Raw genomic sequence first — 15,413 nt, forward strand, 5'->3', positions numbered from 1 at the left:
GAAGTACTTTATTACTTTTATTGAGTACTTCAGTCTTATCTGAACCTCTGCTGGAGTAAAGATGTGTGCAGACCAGGTGAGTGTTCGAGCCACAGATCTTTAAAATGGTGGCTGAAATGAAATGCTGCGAGAACTCGACCAATCAGAAATGTTCAGTGATTTATTTTATTATTTTATATGTATTTAGTTATTGTATATGTATTTATTTTAAATGTATTTATTGTATATGTTGTAGCAGTCTCATTGTTTGAGACTTGCCGTCTTTCTTAGTTTTGGGCTGATTTCCAAAATCCCTCTGGACTCACTGCAAGTGATTCAGATCACCTGTGCTCAGGTGGGAGACTGACTCCTGATTGATGAGTGGAAGCAGCTTGGGGCGTTTCCCTCTCAGCCAATCATGGTGTGACGACGCCCTTTTTGTGAAGGCCTCACACTCATTCTGGATCTGTCCCTGACTCACTGAGAACCTCGTCCCCTGAGATTGCGGCCAGAAACTCTGGTCTGTTAAGGCCCTGTTGGGTTTTCTTGGCTGCTTCACGTCATTCTAGTGAGAAACTGTATTTATTCTTGAACCCCAAAACCTTATACGCCTTCAGTCTGACATGTCTGGACAGAGGGTCCAGCTTCATGCCGACCACCGAGCCAGCCCTCCTGACCAGCTTTTCCAACCTGGAAAGGTCCGCCTTTGATGTGCTGCCGCCCCAGCACACCACAGCGTAGGAGAGAACACTGGCGACCACGGACTGGTAGAACATCCACAGGAGCTTCCTGCAGATGTTAAGGATCGTAGCCTCCTCAGGAAGTGCATCCTGCTCTGAGCCTTCTTGTACAGCTGCTTTGTGTTGCTTGTCCAGTCCAGCTTGTTGTCCAGCCACAGCCCAAGATATTTATAGGTCACCACAACCTCCACCTCCTAACAGAACTGGTCTGGGTCTGGGTCTGTCCCTCCTGAAGTCGATTACCAGTTCTTTAGTCTTTGAGGTGTTGAGCTGCAGGTTGTTTGTGTTGCACTAAACAACAAAGTTCCTCACCAGGCTCCTGTATTCCTCCTCTTCATCGTCTCTGATACACCCCATGATGGCCGTGTCATCTGCGAACTTCTGGATGTAACACGTTTCAGAGTTGTAGCAGAAGTCCGCTGTGTACAGAGTAAAGAGGAGGGGGGACAGCACAGTCCCCTGCGGAGCTCCTATGCTGCTGACCAGTGTCAGATGTGATGTCCTTCAGCCTGACATACTGCGGTCTGTCGGTGAGGTAGCTGGAAATCCAAGCAACCAGGCAGGGGTCCACTTGCATTCTGATTAGTTTTTCCTGGAGTAAAAGGGGCTGGATGATATTGAAGGCACTCGAAAGTCCAGGAAGAGGATCCTGACTGTGCCGCTTCCCTTGTCCAGATGCGAGTGGGCACGGTGTAGGAGGTAGAGGATGGCATCCTCCACACCGACCTCTGCTTGGTAGGCAAACTGTAGGCTGTTCTCAGCGTGCTGTACCTGAGGCCTGAGGAGGTTGATGAAGAGCCGCTCCAGAGTCTTCATCAGATGTGATGTGTGAGAGTGCCACCGGTCGGAAGTCATTCAGCTCGCTTGGCTGGTTCTTCTTTGGAACTGGAACGATGCATGATCTCTTCCAGAGGGTGGGCACTCTCCCGAGTTGCAGGCTGATGTTGAAGACCCGTTGAAGTGGCTAGTTCCAGGACGTGAAACATTTCAATGTGTCGGGTTGATTCTAGATAAAGTTGAACAGAGCTGATGTCACTTCCTGTATTCTGCTGCCTGTTAACAGCTGGTTTGTTGTGTCAAACATCTTTTTAACCAATTGATTTTAAAAGTATTTATAATATCAATGAAATTAAGCACTTCAAGGCCACCTTCGGCTCTGCTGTTAGATAGAACTGCATTTTTAAGCTTGTGTGTTTTATTTCTCCAGACAAAGTCCAGAAAAAGCTTGTTAATTTCCTTAGCAGTGGCATCATTCACAAACAGAGAAAGAGATGGATAAACAAAATGAGAGACGCCTTCAGCTTTTGACAAAAGGACCCTGCCGTATAATGTCAAGTCTCTCTGAAGCCAAAGGTTAAAGATATCTCTAGTTTTTTTAATTCTTCCAGAAAAGTTCAGGTGTTGCCTTGCTATTACATTTTTTGTTATATGAATGCCCAAATACTTGACTGAGGTTTCATTGTGGTTCTTCATCCCCAATCATATTTTTGGAAAAATTGGTGGGCTTGCTTTCGTTTTAACCTGCAACTACTCACCTGACAAGCTTCCAGTCACGCTGTCCAAATTTCATCAGCAATCACTTCTTTCTGGGAAACTATGCTTCAATCACAATTTTTCTCCTCACAAAACTTTGTTATGGAATAACGAGTGTATTACTATTAGGAATAAGTCTCTTTTTTATTCCAAATGGTTTGAGAGAAGTATAAATAATATTTTGTCTGTTTTGGATGAACATGGTCTTGTCCTCTCCTATGAGAGTTTTTTATCGCGTCATAATTTTCCTATACCTTTCAAGGAATACAACTCTGTGATAAGAGCAGTCCCCTCTGGCTTACTTAGTTTAATGAAAAGTCACCTATCTTTCTGTGGAGAAAATAGACCAGAGAGCAAATCTGTTTTACTTTTGAATGGTATCAACATACAAGACAAGAAATGTAACAATAAACATATAAGGAGAGTTTTTCAAGATAAAAAGAGGTTTTCTCCACGAGGAAAATTTTATTGGTGCTCTCATTTAGAGGACATAGACTGGGAAAAAGCATGGTTTTTACCTCACAAATACTGTATTCATAACAAAGTAAAAGAAACTCATTTCAAAATTCTTCACAAAATATATCCTGTTAACTCCTTCATTTCAAAATTCGTGGATGTGGACAGCTCTTGTGTTTTTTGTGGGCAAACTGATGAAACTTTAAACCATCTGTTTTTTGAATGTAATGTCACAATGCAATTTTGGTCGGACTTGTGTTCTTATATCTTCCCCAATGTTAACATGTCATACTGCTTTTCCCTTAAAGATGTTATATGTTATTATGAACATGAGAAGAACAAGTGTCTTCAGTATTTAGTTAATTTTTTCATTTTATTTGGTAAATATTTTATTCATAAGCAAAAATTTTCAGCCTCCAAACCAACCTTTCCTCATTTTTTAATTGAATTCAATTCACTTTATAAATCCCTAGCCTTAGTTAAAAATAAAAAGAATACAACATTTTTAGACAACTATGAAACGATATTTGACGTACTCCCTGGCATTTAATGAAATTTATGATAACAGAGATTAGTACATGCATATATGTGTTGACATGACAATATAGTATTTATTTATTTATTTATTTATTTATTTATTTTATTTGTTTAAATTTTATTTTATATGAGATCCTTGCTGTATTTATTTATTCTATTTATTGACCTTTTGAATGTGAAACAGCTCTCGTGTTGTATTATGTGTTAGTGTTTGACACTTTGTATAAATTGAATACTTAAATAAAGAAATAAAAAAAAAAATAAAAAAAAATAAAAAACCATTAAAAAAACAAAAAAAAAACAGCTGGTTTGTTGTTTATATCTGAATATATATGAACATTTCATCAGAGGATGTTTGTTCAGCTCACAGATCTGAAATATATTAGCTAATGTTTCAAATAGTAAATAACGTCAAATCCAACATAGAACCAACAAATGTGTTGAATGCAGGTGTATCAGGTGACACAGCTCTTCATCCTTTGTTTACGCTCTGTCCCATTTAGTCATGTTTCCTCTTTCCTCTCTAATATTGTTTCTCTATTCTCTCTACCTGCTGTTGATGACGAGCTAACCTTAGCGGCGTGTGTGTGTGTGTGTGTGTGTGTGTGCGTGCGTGTGCTTCAGTTTTCTGTCTGGCTGTAGAAGCCTGAGGAAGTGAAGGTCTGTCGGTGTTTGTTGGATCTCAGTCGGACTTCAGAAGCAAACAAACTGTCTGACCTTTGACCTCTCAGCACAGTCGTCATGGTAACAGTCATTAGTTTAATGAAGGTTAACGAGTTCTAACGATAAGCGAACAGAATGTGATTCTACACGTTACTAATGAGTTTCATGATGTTCAATATGATTTATATTTAATGTGGTTGAGTCGCAGCCGTCACTCATCATCAGGATGTTTCTTTATGTTCCACTCTGATCACTTCATTTATCAATAAATCCACTGATTAAACACAATGTGAAAATTAATTTGCTGATCAATCACTGGTGCTGATATTGATCTCACTGATCTGCTGAGACTCTTCAGTAATAATCATACACAGTCACAGTATTGATCTTCATATTTCTGATGTCTGCCGTTGAAGCACCTGCTGAACTTTGACCTCAGCTGTACAAACTGCAGAGGTCAAAGGTCACAGACACACGGAGTCAACGACCTCCACTGTTTGATTCAGCCAATCAGAGCAGAGCACGCTGTCACTGTCTCACTGCCTGCTCCTCGTCGTCTTCTTCTTCTCCTCGTGTTGCTGCAGACGGACGATGCACACCAAAGGAAGCTCCTGGTAAGATCCACACACACACACACACACACACACACACACACACACACACACACACACACACAGGCACGCTCACACACAAACACAATGTATTAATGTATTAATGGTTTCTGACCTCAGATCAGATTCTGTTGACTCGTCTGAATAAACCAGAGAATTTCAGCCAATCAGCTCGAAGTTCATCAATAAACAAACTGTTGATATTTTGATCAAAGTGACTCATCAACATGTTTGTTTGATATTAAATCATCTAAACATTAATGAAAGAAACGAGCTGCTTCACTAACGAGGATTTACATTTTCACTGATCATCAAATCAACAGTGTTTGACTTCAGATGCACGACGACACTGATACTAACATTTACTGCAGTACTTAAAGTACAAATACTTCAAAATTCTACTTGAGTTTTTTCATTTCTTGCTACATAATACTCTTAATGTACAAAACATGATCACATATGTTACAGTTAGGCAGAATATATACAGTGTACACAGTGTACACGGTACTGTATTATATATACAGTATATATACAGCATATATACAGTATATAGAGTATATAGAGTGCACACTGTAGCTGTGAGCTCAGTCACATGAAGAACGTGGAGACGTCGTCAGTCAGACTTTGATCAGTTTATCAGCTGACCTCTGAACTTGAAGCTAAACTTTAACTTTTTTACACTGAAACTGCTGACAGCTGAAGACCTGTCAATCATCTTCATCTTCATCTTCACACATGACCCGTCTACTGACACATGACCCGTCTACTGACACATGACCCGTTTACTGACACATGACCCGTCTACTGACACATGACCCGTCTACTGACACATGACCCGTTTACTGTCAGAGTTTGATCCATTCAGTCTAATAACATTTAGAAAGTCTAGAAGAGCTGCACCATTAAATTATTTTATCTCTATTCAAGTTAGCCGGGCGCTAAACAGGAAGTTAGCCAGGTGCTAAACAGGAAGTTAGCCAGGCGCTAAACAGGAAGTTAGCCAGGCGCTAAACAGGAAGTTAGCCAGGCGCTAAACAGGAAGTTAGCCGGCTCAGTCGTCCAAAGTCTCTAGTGCGCACGCTCTGTGGATCACACACCACAGTCCCTCTCTCTCTCTCTCTCTCTCTCTCTCTCTCTCTCTCTCTCTCTCTCTCTCTCTCTCTCTCTCAAATTTAAATTCAATTCAATTCAAAGGAGCTTTATTGGCATGAAAGTTTTACAACAATGTTGCCAAAGCATCAAAACACACACAAACACTCGGACAGAACACAACAAACAACAACATGAACACAACACCAAGATTGATTTGCATTAATTATATATACAGTATATACTGTGTGTGTGTGTGTGTGTGTGTGTGTGTGTGTGTGTGTGTGTGTGTCTCAGGTGTGCATGGTGACACATATTGGGCAGCAGGTATGCCCTGTCTCCTTCTCCCAGGAGTATTTTAATGTTGAGAGGTGGTTCAGCTCTTTGAACTCTGAGATTACAGAGTTGAACTTGTTAAAATAAATGTTCCTGGTTATCAGGGTCTGATGTGTCCCCACTCTTATGAATGGGGGAAATGAGCCCTTTGCACCAGATGTCAGGAAACATCCCGACTGTAACACAGTATTGAACAGCTTTCACACTGCACCCTGCAGCTCTGGGCTGCTGCATCTGAGCATTTGGTTTTTAATGCTGTCTGGACCACAAGCTTTCCTCGGCCGGAGACATTTTGTCTGTGTGGTCAATTCTTCCCAAGTAATTGGGAAATCAAGCGGGTTTTGGTTCTCTTTAATTGTTTCTTCTAATGTTTGGAGTTTTTCTTGTATAATACACTGATCTGAATTGATTTGATTTATTGGTGTGTCTTTGTACAGATTTTCAAAGTGTGCTCTCCAGGTGTCTCCATTTTGGATGAGTAATGTCTGTTGCTTTGTGTTGAGCTTGTTCCACATATCCCAGAATTGATTTTGATTAATGGCATTCTCAATATCTTCAAGTTTCATGTGGGTATCATTTTGTTTGGTATAACACATTTATTTGGTTGTGGTCTGAAAGGGGGGATTGCTGTCTGACAGTGAATGCACTGATAGTGGAGGGGTCCATGTCAGTGATTGCACAGTCTACTACACTAGACCCAAGAGCTGAGGAGTATGTGAATCTGCCTAAAGAGTCCCCTCTGAACCTGCCATTAACTATGTACAGGCCTCAGGCCCGACAGAGATGCACTGTCTCCCTGCCACTTTGATGTATTTCAGAGGCAAGGTTGTCCCGACGGATGATGGTTGGTGTGGTAAACAGGGGGGCCTGACCAAATACATGGTTGTTGTCCTGTGGGTCCATGACATCAGGTTCGATTCCTGTTCGTCCATTCAGATCTCCAGTTAGAAGCACGTGTCCCTGGGCCTGGAAGGAGGCAACTTCTGAATGGAGAGTGTCAAAAATGTCTTCTTCAAAATAAGGAGAATCTATTGGGGGTATATAAATTACACAGAGATATAGATCCTATCAGTTATGCCGAGGGTTTGATCTAATCTCAACCAAATGTGTGATTTTCCCTGTTTTACTGGTGAGATCTGACAGCAAAGATCTCTTTTATACCACACCAAGATCCCCCCGATGTTCTGCCCTGGCGTATGTTTTTTAATTTTATAGAGGGCCCCATGACTTCATTATATCCTGGAGGACAGTGAGTGAGCAAATCAATTTAACACCATGTTTCTGTCAGTACAATTATATCAACGTCTTTGATAGATTTCATGAATTCAGGGTTTCCGCTCTTCAGCTCAAAGGTTGAGGAGTGGAGACTGAATATTCCAACAGCTGATATGAAATGAACGCATTAAAAAACAATCAAAATGAACCTGTACAGTGAGACAAATATTAAACACCTACAACTATCTATACATTTATAATACTAAATAATCATTTCATATGAATTCCATGGAGGTATGTACTATTTTCACTGATATTACCATTGTACTGATTACTACTATTGCTATTACTACTATTACTAACAATATATTTCCACGTTGTTCCATGTCATCTCTCAATTCAATTCAATTTCAATTCAACAGGCTTTATTGGCATGACTGTGTGTTACAATATTGCCAAAGCAAAGGATTACAGAAAAAAGAATACATGGATAATTAATAATTAATAATAATTAAAAAAAATAATTAATAAATAAAAAGAAAAAGAAGAAAGGAAAGTGTGTGTGTGTGTGTGTGTGTGTGTGTGTGTGTGTGTGTGTGTGTGTGTGTGTGTGTGTGTGTGCAGGTAAGGACCCAGTGAGGAGCAGCTGCTCATGAGGAGGAGATCATGTCAGGTGTTGGCAGCTTCACATGTTCTGCTGCATCTGCAGCAGCGGCACTTTTCTCTCCCAGTAGATGTTGTATGTTTTCTGTCTGAGAGTTTGCTGAAGTTTGGGCTTCTGTGTGTGATGTTGGTGTAGAGCTGGTTCTGATGTCTGTGTATGTGTCAGTGCAGCAGGAAGTGTCTGTGTGGACACAGCCGCTCCTCTCTGGGCAGCCATGTGTGTCTGTGTCGGCCGCTCTCTCAGGCCCGGCTGTGGCTGCTGAGTCTGTACACAGTCAACGTTTTCCTCAGTCTCTCTCTCCCCCCCCCCCCCCCCAGCTGCTGCTCCTTCGAGGACTACAAACTGACCACTGAGTGGCTGTTGAACCAGACGAGTCACCGTCCGAAAGTGGCGGTGATCTGTGGTTCTGGACTTGGTCTTCTGGCAGACGGAGCTGCGAACAAACAGACCTTCAGGTATCAGGACATCCCCAACTTCCCCGTCAGCACAGGTGAGTCGGCCACACCCACCGTAGCCTGAGAGGGCAGAGCCTCTGATGGTGCCTTTTCTTCTCATCTTTTATTTTGTCCACCTTCCATCTTTCTTTCCTTTTTCTGTCCGTCTGCCTATCTGTCTCTCAGTGGCGGGTCATGAAGGCTGTCTGGTGTTTGGGACAATCGAGGACACTTCCTGTGTCTTCATGCAGGGTCACTTCCACCTGTACGAAGGTTACTCCCTCTGTCAAGTGAGTCCCTAACAGTGATGTCATCATGATGTCATCATGATGACATCATGACATCATGATGAACATGACTTCACTTCATTGAGCTGAAAAGAAATTATATTTTGTGATGTCATTCAGTATATGTGTCTGTCTGTCTGCCTGTCTGTCTGCCCACCTGTTTGTCTGTCTGTCTGCCTGTCTGTCTGTCGGTCTGCCCACCTGTTTGTCTGTCTGTCTGCCTGTCTGTCTGCCTGTCTGTCTGCCCACCTGTTTGTCTGTCTGTCTGTCGGTCTGCCCACCTGTCTGTCTGTCTGCCCACCTGTTTGTCTGTCTGCCTGTCTGTCTGCTCAACTGTCTGTCTGTATGTCTGTCTGTCGGTCTGCCCACCTGTTTCTCTGTCTGTCTGCCTGTCTGTCTGCTCAACTGTCTGTCTGTCTGTCTGCCCACCTGTCTGTCTGCTCACCTGTCCGTCTGTCTCAGGTGACGTTACCTGTGAGGATCTTTAAGCTGATGGGGGTGGAGTCTGTGCTGGTGACAAACGCGTCTGGAGGAATCTGTCCAGACTTTAAGGTCGGAGACATCATGGTCATCAAAGACCACATCAACCTGCCGGGATTCGCTGGACAGCATCCGCTGTGTGGACCCAACGACGAGCGGTGAGAATGGAGGACACACAGACAGGCAGAGAGACAGGAGGACACAGGCAGACAGAGAGACAGGAGGACACAGACAGGCAGAGAGACAGGAGGACACAGGCAGACAGAGAGACAGGAGGACACACAGACAGGCAGAGAGACAGGAGGACACAGGCAGACAGAGAGACAGGAGGACACAGACAGGCAGAGAGACAGGAGGACACAGGCAGACAGACAGAGAGACAGGAGGACACAGGCAGACAGAGAGACAGGAGGACACAGACAGGCAGAGAGACAGGAGGACACAGGCAGACAGAGAGACAGGAGGGCAGAGAGACAGGAGGACACAGATAGACAGAGAGACAGAAGGACACAGACAGGCAGAGAGACAGGAGGACACAGGCAGACAGACAGAGAGACAGGAGGACACAGACAGGCAGAGAGACAGGAGGACACAGGCAGACAGAGAGACAGGAGGACACAGATAGACAGAAGGACACAGACAGGCAGAGAGACAGGAGGACACAGGCAGACAGACAGAGAGACAGGAGGGCAGAGAGACAGGAGGACACAGATAGACAGAAGGACACAGACAGGCAGAGAGACAGGAGGACACAGGCAGACAGACAGAGAGACAGGAGTATGGGGATAGAATACTGACATAAACCGCGCACGCGCAAATCAAACATCCGCGCGCACATTTTTTTTTTCGAGCGCTTTCAAAGCACTCACAGGCTATTTTGTATCCTGCACCTCTGCCCCCTCGAGCAAGATTGTAGCCTGCCAGGAGAAAAACAGCTCGAGCGTGCGCAGAGTCCGCTCGCAATACTTTACCCTGCTCGCGCGAGTGATTTTTTTTAGTGGGCGGTTTTTGTCAGCAAGGGGGCGGCCTGGGGGGCGGGCCTGGGGGGCATGCCAATCACCATTGTATCCCTGAATATAATTGGTTGAGCGAATTCGCCAAGTGGTGTGTCTGACCATTGTACTACTGAAGTCAGACACACCTGGATTAATCGGTTTGTCCAATAATGTAAGACAGGAAATAAAGGAGCTGGCTTAAGTTCAGGAAGTAGTGGAGTTGTGCATAAGGACTGCGGCAAAAAAAAAAGAAAAAAAGAAAGAAGAAGAAGCCCATGGTTCGACCTGACCCGAGGTTATTAATGTTTTCGATCCGAACCCAGCACGTCCAGACAGTGTTGTTGGAGCCTGACCATTGAGAGCTCGGACTGACCCAAGGAAAGAGCTGGAGCCTGTATGGCTGCTGTCTGTGGCCGGAGCAACACATTTATTTAGAAGTTTAATCACTAGTTAACTTAAAATGAATGTGTGCTCCAGATCCAGCTCTTTCCCTCTATTACTCTTTTAAACAGTAAGAATGAGTTGATTATATTGTATTTTTCCATCTTTGCTGAGCATAAGATTTGTTCAGAATTAAATAAAAGCCTCTCTCATATAGATATAGATATATATAGCCTGTCTCAAATATAGGCTAGCAGCTGGAGAAATAGCCTACTATATTGACACACATCTGCATCTGGACATAGGCCTATGTGCTGACGCCTATTATTAACTATAGGCTTTCTATCTTTTTTTTTTCTTTTTTTTATAGTTTTTTAATATTATGTTTATAATTTTCAGGGAGAAAGAAGTAGATCTAGAATATGAACAAACAGTTTTACCAAAATAAAAAATGTACAGTCTGTGTGCAACAGGATCCAAGTTACAAAAAATTATCAGCGTTTTATCAGATTAATGTCAACGATGGAGGAAAGAAAAGACTCAGACAAACATATTGAAGTTCATTGCTCTGTGTTACATTTTGCAAACATTCAAGTCAAGACACCAAATCACAATACACGTCATTCAGGCATTCAGGGCTGTGTGGTTTGTCCCGTTTGTCCAAGTGGTGTTGCCGTACCTTGCTGTCCACTTGGCGAATTCGCTCAACCAATTATATTCAGGGATACAATGGTGATTGGCATGCCCCCCAGGCCCGCCCCCCAGGCCCGCCCCCTTGCTGACAAAAACTGCCCACTAAAAAAAATCACTCGCCTGAGCAGCGGAAAGTATTGCGAGCGGACTCTGCGCACGCTCGAGCTGTTTTTCTCCTGGCAGGCTACAATCTTGCTCGAGGGGGCAGAGATGCAGGATTCTATCCCCATACAGGAGGACACATGGACAGGCAGACAGACAGACAGACAGACAGGCAAAGAGACAGGAGGACAGGCAGAGAGACAGACAGGCAAAGAGACAGAAAGACAGACAGACAGACAGGGAGAAAGCTGGACACAGACAGACAGACAGAGAGACAGGAGAACACACAGACAGACAGAGAGACAGGAGGACACAAACAGGCAGGCACAGAGAGAAATGGGTAGAGAGAGAGACAGGACGACACACAGACAGGTAGAGAGACAGAAGGACAGACAGAAAGAGAGACAGGAGGACACAGACAGGCAGAAAGACAGGAGGACACAGACAGGCAGAAAGACAGGCAAAGAGACAGGGAGACAGGAGGACACACGGACAGGTAGAGAGACAGGAGGACACAGGCAGACAGAGAGACAGGAGGACACACGGACAGGTAGAGAGACAGGAGGACACAGGCAGACAGAGAGACAGGAGGACACACAGACAGACAGACAGACAGACAGACAGACAGACAGACAGGCAGAAAAGCAGGAGGACACAGACAGACAGAGAGACAGGAGGACACAGACAGGCAGGAGGACAGGTGGACAGACAGACAGACAGAGAGACAGGAGGACATAGATAGGCAGGAGGACAGACAGACAGGCAAAGAGATAGGAGGACAGGCAGAGAGACAGACAGACAGACAGAGAGACAGACAAAGAGATAGGAGGACAGGCAGAGAGACAGACGAGCAAAGAGACAGGAAGACAGACAGACAGACAGACAGGGAGAGAGACAGGAGAACATACAGACATACAGAGACACAGGAGGACACAGACAGGCAGGCAAAGAGAGAAACGGGTAGAGAGAGAGAGAGACAGGACGACACACAGACAGGTAAAGAGACAGGAGGACAGACAGACAGAGAGACAGGAAGACACAGGCAGGCAGAGGGACAGGAGGACACACGGACAGGCAGGCAGACAGACAGACAGACAGGCAAAGAGACAGGAGGACAGGCAGAGAGACAGACAGGCAAAGAGACAGAAAGACAGACAGACAAACAGGGAGACAGCTGGACACACAGACACACAGACAGGCAGAGAGACAGGAGGACGCAGACAGACAGGTGGAGAAAAAGACAGTCTGTCTCTCTCCACCTGTCTGTCTGTCTGTCTGTCTGTCTGTCTGTCTGTAGTTTCGGGATCAGGTTCCCCTGTATGTCTGATGCGTACAGTAAGACCTGTCTGTCTCTCTCCACCTGTCTGTCTGTAGTTTCGGGATCAGGTTCCCCTGTATGTCTGATGCGTACAGTAAGGATCTGCGGCGGCTGGCATTGGAAGTGGGGTCTGAGCTCGGCTGCAGTGACTTCATCAGAGAGGGAGTTTACTGCATGGTGAGCGGACCCAACTTTGAAACCATCGCTGAGGCCAGAATGCTGCTGATCCTGGGCTGCGACTCTGTGGGTAAGATGAGGGGATGCAAACAGACAGGAGGACAACCTGTCTTCAGTCATTGGTCTTTTAAGGGGAACCTTCCTGTGGAGCTTATTAATGATAGACAGGTGTTAATGACTGAGCAGGTAGAGCAGTGATTGCCCGTCAGTGTGACGATGGACCAGAGATCAGATTCCAACAGGGAGTATTAGAGTAATAGTTACAGTAGAGTAAGTATTAGAGTATTTTAGAGGAAGTTCGTGGGTTCCTTGGAGAGATAAAGGGTTCTTGATTAAGGGTCTCTGATTAGTGCAAAGGTTTCAACTGGTTCTTGAGGAGCTTCCAAGGTTCTAGGGTCCCTTGTTCCAGAGGTTTGGGGTCCCTTGTTGTAGAGGTTCTAGGGTCACTTATTCTAAAGGTTCTAGGGTGCCTTGTTCTAGGGGTTCTAAGGTCCCTTATTCTAAAGGTTCTAGGGTCCCTTGTTCTAGAGGTTCTGGGGTCCCTTATTCTAGAGGTTCTAGGATCCCTTGTTTTAGAGGTTCTAGGGTCCCTTATTCTAGAGGTTCTGGGGTCCCTTGTGCTAGAGGTTCTAGGGTCCCTTATTCTAAAGGTTCTAGCGTCCCTTGTTCTAGAGGTTCTGGGGTCCCTTATTCTAGAGGTTTTAGGATCCCTTGTTTTAGAGGTTCTATGGTCCCTTGTGCTAGAGGTTCTAGGGTCCCTTATTCTGAAGGTTCTAGCGTCCCTTGTTCTAGAGGTTTGGGGTCCCTTGTTTTAGAGGGTCTAGGGTCCCTTATTGTAGAGGATCTAGGGTCGGTTGTTCTAGAGGATCTAGGGTACCTTGTTCTAAAGGATCTAGGGTCGGTTGTTCTAGAGGTTTGGGGTCCCTTGTTCTAGAGGTTCTAGGGTCCCATGTTGTAGAGGTTCTAGGGTCCCTTGTTCTAGAGGTTCTAGGGTCCCTTATTGTAGCGGTTCTAGGGTCCCTTGTTCTAGAGGTTCTAGGGTCCCTTATTGTAGCGGTTCTAGGGTCCCTTGTTCTAGAGGTTTGGGGTCCCTTGTTCTAGAGGTTGTAGGGTCCCTTGTTTTAGAGGTTCTAGGGTCCCTTGTTCTAGAGGTTTGGGGTCCCTTATTCTAGTGGTTCTAGGGTCCCTCGTTTTAGAGGTTCTGGGGGGCCCCTTGTTCTAAAGGTTACCAAGAGGTCCTTGAAGATGTTTAGTGAACGAGCAGTGAATGAGAGCATCAGCAGTTCCTCATTAAATATGTCTGCTGATTGAATATTAATAAGACAAAGTGGAACCCTGCTGTTCAACAAACTGCTAATCATAATCAAGATAATTAACGAGGTCATGTGACTCAAGTCTCCTGTGTGTTTACATTTAAATACCAGTTCACACCTGAACCAGGCTCTATAACTGATGTGATCAGCAGGTGATTATAATGAAGGAGGTTTTTAAAACTTACTGAGGAAGAATGTCATACTCCTCCTGCTCCTCCTCCTCCTCCTGCTCCTCTTCCTCCTCCTGCTCCTCCTCCTCTTCCTCCTGCTCCTCCTCCTCCTCTTCCTCCTCCTCAGGTATGAGCACAGTTCCTGAAGTGACGGTGGCAAAGCACTGTGGACTCAGAGTTCTTGGTCTGTCCCTCATCACTAACAAGGTCAGTTATCAAAATCAGCAGCACAGAGCGAGTTTGACTGCTGTGATGTTGTTTTGATGTTGTTGTGATGCTGCTGTGATGTTGTTTTGATGTTGTTGTGATGCTGCTGTGATGCTGCTGTGATGTTGCTGTGATGCTGCTGTGATGTTGCTGTGATGCTGCTGTGATGTTGTTTTGATGTTGCTGTGATGCTGCTGTGATGTTGTTTTGATGTTGTTGTGATGCTGCTGTGATGTTGTTTTGATGTTGTTGTGATGCTGCTGTGATGTTGCTGTGATGCTGTTGTGATGCTGCTGTGATGTTGCTGTGATGCTGTTGTGATGCTGCTGTGATGTTACTATGTGACAAGGCTGACATGCCTTTGTGGTGCTGCAGGTGTCTCTGGACTACAGTCGGGAGGAGAAGGTGAACCATGAGGAGGTTCTGCAGATCAGTAAGATGAGAGCAGAAGTTCTTCAGAAACTGGTCACCAAACTGATCTCTCGCTGCCAGCAGCAGAGCATCAATACCCACTGACACGTCATCATCAACTGACACATCAACAGTCAAGACTGTCTGCTGTCTATACATTTTCTCTCTGTGTCATCTGTTCTGTTATTAAATGGAGAGTCAGTAACTCTGTGACTGTCAGTGACTCTATCAGTAACTGTATGACTGTCAGTGGATCAGTGACTCTGTCAGTAACTCTGTCAGTGACTGTGGTTTAATGATGCTGGTGTGTTTCAGCTGGTTGAAGCTGTTCTTTAATGGGTGATGTTGACTGTGGTGAAGCATCAGAACAAACTGACGAATAAAACATAAAGAAATAATTTGTTTGTGAGTTTTATTGTAAACATCTGATGGCATCATCACCATCATCATCATCATCATCATCATCATCTTCACCATCATCATCATCATCATCATCATCATCTTCACCATCATCATCATCATCAGCAGACAGACAGACTGCATTTTTCATAAATGTTGTTTGTCTCAGTGCTGCAGGGAGCAGGATGGACTCGGGGAGTTCTGCAGTAAACGGTCAGTTTGT

At 44.5% G+C, this 15,413-nt stretch overlaps 1 protein-coding gene across 1 annotated transcript; it reads left to right on the forward strand.

The window, feature by feature from the left end:
* Positions 1-4,441: 4,441 nt before the first annotated feature.
* On the forward strand, positions 4,442-15,189 carry pnp4b (purine nucleoside phosphorylase 4b). Its single transcript, XM_073465645.1, has 7 exons — positions 4,442-4,522; positions 8,141-8,313; positions 8,444-8,547; positions 9,007-9,182; positions 12,570-12,760; positions 14,301-14,380; positions 14,756-15,189. The coding sequence occupies exons 1-7, from the start codon at positions 4,500-4,502 to the stop codon at positions 14,894-14,896; spliced, it is 888 nt and encodes a 295-aa protein (XP_073321746.1). The 5' UTR covers positions 4,442-4,499; the 3' UTR covers positions 14,897-15,189.
* The last annotated feature ends 224 nt before the right edge of the window (positions 15,190-15,413 follow it).

The sequence above is a fragment of the Pagrus major genome, chromosome 5 (assembly GCF_040436345.1).
Source record: "Pagrus major chromosome 5, Pma_NU_1.0".
NCBI classification, from domain to species: domain Eukaryota; kingdom Metazoa; phylum Chordata; class Actinopteri; order Spariformes; family Sparidae; genus Pagrus; species Pagrus major.

Coding starts and splice junctions, on each gene's coding strand:
- pnp4b (XM_073465645.1), top strand. CDS start 4,500: ATGCACACCAAAGGAAGCTCCTG. Junction 8,548..9,006: donor AAGGTTACTCCCTCTGTCAA/GTGAGTCCCTAA, acceptor CGTCTGTCTCAG/GTGACGTTACCTGTGAGGAT. Junction 12,761..14,300: donor CCTGGGCTGCGACTCTGTGG/GTAAGATGAGGG, acceptor CCTCCTCCTCAG/GTATGAGCACAGTTCCTGAA.